Here is a 7,058-nt window from a genome sequence, read left to right on the forward strand (position 1 = left end):
GTCGATGGAATGTGGGTATTAGACAAATTCATTGATTGAAACAAGTACACGGTATATATTATAAATTAGAGTTGTCCCTCTGTGATAGAGATAGAATTTTTCTTTGCACCGGTCACCGGTGCCCTGCAAATTACGGTAAAAATGTTGAGACCTCGAGGTCGAGGGTAAGGGAAGCTGCTGCACCTGTGCACGGCAAAATCATCCCTCCCGTCGGAGATAGAATTTTTCTTTGCACCGGTCACCGGTGCCCTGCAAATTACGGTAAAAATGTTGAGACCTCGAGGTCGAGGCAGGGATGCTGCTGCACCTGTGCACGGCGAAATCATCCCTCCCGTCGACGTGCCACCGGCGGCCCGTCCCTCCTCTAGTCCTCTCTCTTGTCCGTTTCAGCGAGACGCGGGTGAGCAAGTTGCAGCCGTGGGATGGGGTTTGGACGCCGGACAGGAGGGCTCAAGTCCCGTCCACTGAACAAGGTTGGCTCCCCGAAAAAAAATCGGAGTCTCCCACCAGAAAATCAAAATCTGCTCAGCCTCCCCCCAGCGCCGCCTCGCCGGCAGCCGCCGCCGCCACCGGCCACCTCCTCCCCTACCGTTTCCATCGGCAGCTTTCCCGCGCCGCAACCGCCTCGCCCCGCTACGGCCACCGGCTCGCGCCTTCGCTCTGCTCTTGTCCCTTCTCCTTCCGGAATCCAGGCGCGCGCGCCGGGACAGGGAAGCGGTCCGGATGCTACTCTGCTGCTCTCCGTCCCTCCCTGGGCTCCAGACCAGTGCGCAGCTCCCGTCGCTTTGCCCGACCAGCTTGCCTCGGGCTCGGGGCGTGCTCAATACCGGCGAGCAGGGGAACCGCAGGAGCAGCAAGTTCCACCGCGTCAGGGCGCAAGCTCTGAAGCCCAGGAACCAGTCTTTGCGCGCCGAATCCCACCGGGCTGATGGACACGGTGACCCTGCGGATGAAGACCCGGGAGGGGAGTTGCCTTCCTCCGCGGCGCCGTTGCTGCCGGACGCCGAGGCGGTCGCGTTCTCGCTGCGAATGTGCCGGAGCGCGGCCGGCGTCCGGAGAGCGCACGCGGCTGCCCTGAGGTCGCTCGACGGCCTGACGGTGTTGGTGTCCAACAATTTGATCAGCGCGTACGTGAGGTTCGACGAGACGGCGGCTGCGAGGAAGGTGTTCGACGGAATGCCCGAGAGGAGCATCGTGTCGTGGACCGCGATGATGAGCGGGTATCAGAGGCTCGGGCGCCGCGGTCAGGTTGTGAGGCTCTTCTTGGATATGCTGGCCACTGGGCTGCGAGGTAACAGCCTGACCTTTGTTTGCCTACTGAAATCCTGCGGGGAGCGGGGCGATGCTAGTCTGGGGCGTCAGGTCCACTGTTGCGCCGTGAAGGGTGGGTGGAGCAATGTGATAATGGACAGCGCCGTCGCGCACTTCTACGCTCGGTGCGGTGATGTCGCTGCTGCTTCAGCCGTGTTCGATAGGATGGCTTCCCGCGATGTTGTCTCATGGACAACAATGGTCACGGCTTATGTGCAGCATGGGCATGGTGACAAAGCTCTCCAGATGTTTCCAGAGATGGTATCCGAGGGATTTCGCCCCAATGAGTTCACCGTGTGCAGCGCCCTCAAGGCCTGCGCGGAGGAGAAGGCTCTGAGATTTGGGAAGCAACTGCATGGTGCTGTTGTGAAGAAGCTATACAAATATGATATCCATGTCGGCAGCGCGCTTGTCACCATGTATGCCAGATGTGGTGAGGTGTTTGATGCTCAGACGGTGTTTGATAAGATGCCAAGAAGAAACACTATTACATGGACTTCAATGATCTCTGGATACGCGCAACGTGGCTATGGCGAAGAAGCTGTCTTGTTGTTCCGAAAGATGAAGATGCGCAGAGTATTTGTTAACAACCTCACTATCGTTGGTCTCCTTAGTGCTTGTGGCTCTATGCAGTCACTTTATCTTGGAAAAGAGCTGCACGCACAGATAATAAAGAACTCTATGGAAGAGAATCTTCAAATTGGGAGCACGCTTGTTTGGTTCTACTCGAAATGTGGGGCACATACTTATGCTGCGAAAATTCTAGAAGCCATGCCTGACCGCGATGCTGTCGCATGGACTGCTATGATTTCAGGCTACAACAATCTTGGCCAGAACGTTGAAGCGCTTAAATCATTAGATGAGATGTTATGGGATGGGGTAGAACCAAATACTTATACTTATTCCTCAGCTTTGAAAGCTTGTGCCAGATTGGAGTCCCTGCGCGATGGAAGGAGGATCCATGGTGTTGTTAAAAAGACTCAAGCTTTGTCCAATGTCTTTGTGGGATGCTCACTGATCGATATGTATATGCGGTGTGGGAAAGTTGAAGAAGCTCGAAGAGTCTTTGATGCCATGCCAGAGCACAACCTGGTAGCATGGAAGGTGATGATTACAGGATTTACTCAGAATGGACTCTGTAAAGAGGCTTTGAAGTACATGTACCTAATGCAGCAAGAAGGGTATGATGTCGATGACTTTGTGCTTTCAACAGTTTTGACATCATGTGGAGATCTTCAGTTGAAATCAGATTGCATATCTTTTCTAGCTCAATAACCACTTTCAGTGGAGTTTGACTAGTTAGTTAATATCAGCCAAATGCCGGTGCAATTGTACAAAGTCAATGGTTGGTCTCAGGATTCTGAAACAAGTTTCTTTATCTGATTATATGCATTAGGAAACGTGATCAGAAACCAGTCGTTTCAAGGTGTAGCTATACGTGTCTGTAGTTCTGTACTCCTAGTTCAAAGGAGCCTCAACTAACCATTGTCCTCTGATTTCCCTTAAAGCTGTGTATACCACATTACCACAATTTAAGCATTGTTAGCTTGTTGCAACCAACATCATTTCTTGAAGTTTAATATATCCTGTGGTCAACGAGAATTTGTCTACTGTAAAAAGTTTTTTCCCTTGACTCTTATTGGATGGGCGCACAATGTGTGTATTTATATGATTTACAAGAAGGCAGATAAAGCGAGGGAAGAATCCTGCTGCTCTCTGGACTTCAGTTAAACTTGATTCTTTCCCTCCTTTCCCATAATTATTTTGCTGACTTTTTGACATTAATAGCTTAGTCACTAAAAAAAGAAGAAGCAAAAATCTTAATAGGAAAAAAGCGAAGATAAACAAGATTGTAGGATTTTATAGAAATGACGTAGAAATTTTACAGGGATCGCAGGAACGGAGAAATTTTCCCGTGTTCCAAACATACTATATTGAGATTCCTGGATCCTAACTTCTATGGAATCCCTAGGGTGTGAGCCTATGAAGGTCCTAAATCGCAGAGCAACGTAAGGCACTTTTGGAGTCCCAAGGAAAGATGGTTTCAAATAAACACCCGGAAAGGTTCACCGTGCAGCCCTTTTGGAGTCCCAAGGAAAGATGGTTTCAAATAAACACCCGGAAAGGTTCAGGCCTGTCAAGAAGCAGTATAGCACTTTTGAAGCCTGTGAAGCTTCAATCGCGCGACCCCTCTGCTGCCACATCTCCTCCCGCCCCGTCCGTGGCTGGCGGCCACCGCCGCCTCGCCGCTCCACCCACGGCCCACCCATCTCCCTCTGACCCCGCCCTCCCCTAATCTTCGTGGCCTCGCCGCCCAAACCGTCTCCTCCTCCCTCGGCTCCGGCGGCCACCACCGTGGCCACCGCTAACCTCGACGGCCGCACGACCTCCATGCTTCTGATCCCCGCCGGCCACCGACTGTCCTCCGCCGCCCGCCTCCACCGCCGGCTAGCTGCCTCCCTCGGCGCCTCTCCTAGGTCCGCCGAACAAGGAACTCCCCGCCCCTAACCTCCCTGGCGGTGTGGAGGCGGCGACGTGTGGGGATCAGGGATTTTTTTACCGACCGTTCCGTTCGAACCGCCGACGCCCGGTTCCAGCTAACCGGTCCGGTTTGACCGGTTACCGGTAAAAACCGGTCAAACTCAAATTTGAATTCAAAACCCGCAGTTATACCGGTTTCGAACGGCTAACCGGCCGGTTAGACCGGTTTACCGGTCCGGTTTGACCGGTTACCGGTCGGTTTGAGTGGTAACCGGTCGGTTTGATCGGTAACTGACCAAATTCAATTTTTTTTCTTTTTTAGTTTAAATTCAAATGCCCGCAAAGTATACTAAATGAATGTTTGTATAATATGTTTTAGCCTAAATGAACCCTCCAACCCTCTTTTGTACTACTTTTACATTGTATTTGTATGCACGTTTTTTTTATTTAACTTCAAATGCTCGCAAAATATACTAAATGAACGAATATTTGAAAATTTTTGACACCATTAGATTCGTCGCAACTTAAAGTATTTTAAAGAATTTTTTAGAATTTTTCCATTTTTTGAAATTCAAATTTAAAATTTGAATTTGGCCCGATTTCTAACCGCCCAGATCCGGAACCGGGCCGGGCCGGTTAGACCGGTAACCGCGGTAACCGGTCCGGTTCCGAGCGGTTTTTTTAACCCTAGTGGGGATACGCGGGGCGCGCTCACTTCCACACGAGCGCGATCCCGCGCGAATCTGCGTGGCGCGAGTCAAGTAGCATCCGCATCCCTGTCCCATCTACATCCTATTTTTTCTCTCTCACTTACGGTACAATGTAGAATCGTCATTTGATTCGTTCTTTGGGGATGAGGATGGGATGACCGCTGGACACAGCTAAGGGCAACCACGAGATGACGAGACCCCCACTGGCCACTGGGGCAGCGGGATTGGAAACTGGATGGTGCTGGGTATCTGTTTCGCCTGATCAATTTTGAATCATCAATTGAATTACACCAAAATTCCATAGTCGGTACTTGGTAACCTTTTAATACCTTATAGAACTCCTTTTGCAGCGCAATAATAAAACTCATAAATCTTGACAGTGAAGTGGCAAAGAAAATAACATCAGTCATCTCACAGTAAGACTAGGTGAAAACAAATCCGTGCTTTGCTATGGATAAAATCTATATTCAGAAATTATATTTTTTTACTCCCATAAATAAGAGCAATTTTACAGCGTTTGGAATTAACCATAGCCCTTCATTAGATTAGATCCAATGGCTAAAACAAAAGAGCAACCTACAGAGAGGAACCAAAGTTGTGGACCGAAACTTAAAGCATGTGGACCGGAACTTAAAACTTGTGGGTCAGGAACCGCTGGTTCCTCCGGTTCTTCCACTAACTCGTGGGCCGAAACTAAAAGCATATGGACCCGGAACCGGTTCCTCTCAAGTACTGTAAAAAATCAACAAAAAGTGATTTTTTATGGTACTTGAGAGGAACCGGTTCTGGATCCACATATTTTTAGTTTCGGCCCACAAGTTTAGTGAAAGAATCGGAGGAACCAGCGGCTCCTGACCCACAAGCGTTAAGTTCCGATCCACATGTTTTAAGTTCCGGTACACAACTTTGGTTCCTCCTTTGTTTTAGCCATTGGTTCTAGTCTAATGAAGGGTTATGGTTAATTCCAAGCGCTGTAAAATTGCTCCCATAATATACATCGGAAGACTGCTGAGACAACTGTTTGTTAACAAGAATTTCCCCTTCCATGGGTCCAATCTTTTCATCATTTTGTCATTTAAGCAATCAAAGGCCCTAATTCTTAGATGAGCATCCGACACCAGAATCCCAAGGTACTTCGTCGGGAGCTGACCCAACTCACAGTTCAGCATATTTGCCATTCTCCACTTCTCCTGATCCACTCCAAACTAATTTCTGGATGCTCATTGACATCCATCGTCCCCTCTTTGGCTCACTCGCTTATCTATTGCAGGGTCCACCCGTCAGGCCATGTGTTTCCCCCTCTATTCCTGGGGGCCGCTAGTGGGCAATCGCGCACCGCGGCAAGTTAGCAGCGAACGAGTGCTGCAACTACCAATCAACGCATGTGCAGCGCCAGTACTAGTAGCAAATACAGATTTGATCGTTGGTTCCGTGATCTACTCTGCATTCTACTCTGCCTTCTACTTTTTTTTTCGGGACAGCGGGTGTGTGGGTGATTGAATGGGCGGGGGGTTTCACATGCATATGAATGTGTAACTAAAAGGAAGAACATTGAGAAAAATAGGAACAAAAAAGGTCGCAAATATTTAATTAAAATGTGGAACAATTCTCCAGGATCTCATGCTCAGACGTACACGAGGGTGGATTTTTTGTTTAAAAAAATAAAAAAAAAACTGATTGGCTGTTGTTCTCCAACGTATACGTCCATAATATACATCGAATAAGGTCATCTTTTTTGTAACCATAAACTGCACACCACCATCTTCACTTATAGAACTCGATGGTCACGCTCTGAAAAATTTTGGAAATGAAAATGTGACTCTTGTGCTCAACTGTTATATATAATAAGTTTGCAAACTGAACAAAAAAGATATTCACAGATGGACTTACACGCATGCTTAATATGTTTTTGATCTCAACAAGGGTTTCGTACTTCGTTGCATGGGTTTGTCAGCAAGTAGTAGGATATGCATTCACGCAGTGGTTTTGCATCTTCCTGTGCGAAAGAAAAAACACAAAATTCTATTTAAGATATTTTCTACATTAGAAAGAATGAAAATAAAAAAGAGAAAAAGAAAATACAACCTGGTTTATAGTTCTGAAAAACTTTGAACTTTGAAGCTATAAACTTTATATTACAGTAAGGAGAGTTTCATATTAGTTTGAAAAAAACTTTTGAACCTGATGCTATGAAATTTTTACTATCACATTAATAAATTTTATTACCTTCCCAGAAAACTTTGAAATATGAACCTATGAACTTTTGTAGCTCCAGAAAAAACTTTGAAAAACAAAGCCATGAACTTTGTAGTACAATAGTAATAAAGTTTTGCAGCCATAGAAACTTTGAAAATGAAAAAATCTGTGAACTTTGTAGTACCACAATAATAGACTCCCTGGTCCTCCCCCCCCCACCCCCGCAAATTTTTTTTTGGAAAACTGAAAACATTAAACTTTGTACTACCACACTAGTAAAACTGCTATAGCCCCCCTCCCCCCCAATCACACACAAAAAAAAAGAAAACTATGAAATCTAAAACTATGAACTTTGTACTA

At 47.2% G+C, this 7,058-nt stretch overlaps 1 protein-coding gene across 1 annotated transcript; it reads left to right on the plus strand.

Moving 5' to 3' along the window:
* Positions 1 to 472: 472 nt before the first annotated feature.
* On the plus strand, positions 473 to 2,919 carry LOC120695543 (pentatricopeptide repeat-containing protein At4g18520, chloroplastic-like). Its single transcript, XM_039978763.1, has one exon. It carries the CDS (start codon positions 724 to 726, stop codon positions 2,584 to 2,586), a length of 1,863 nt encoding a protein of 620 aa, XP_039834697.1. The 5' UTR covers positions 473 to 723; the 3' UTR covers positions 2,587 to 2,919.
* The last annotated feature ends 4,139 nt before the right edge of the window (positions 2,920 to 7,058 follow it).

This window comes from Panicum virgatum, chromosome 1K (genome assembly GCF_016808335.1).
Source record: "Panicum virgatum strain AP13 chromosome 1K, P.virgatum_v5, whole genome shotgun sequence".
Classification (NCBI taxonomy): domain Eukaryota; kingdom Viridiplantae; phylum Streptophyta; class Magnoliopsida; order Poales; family Poaceae; genus Panicum; species Panicum virgatum.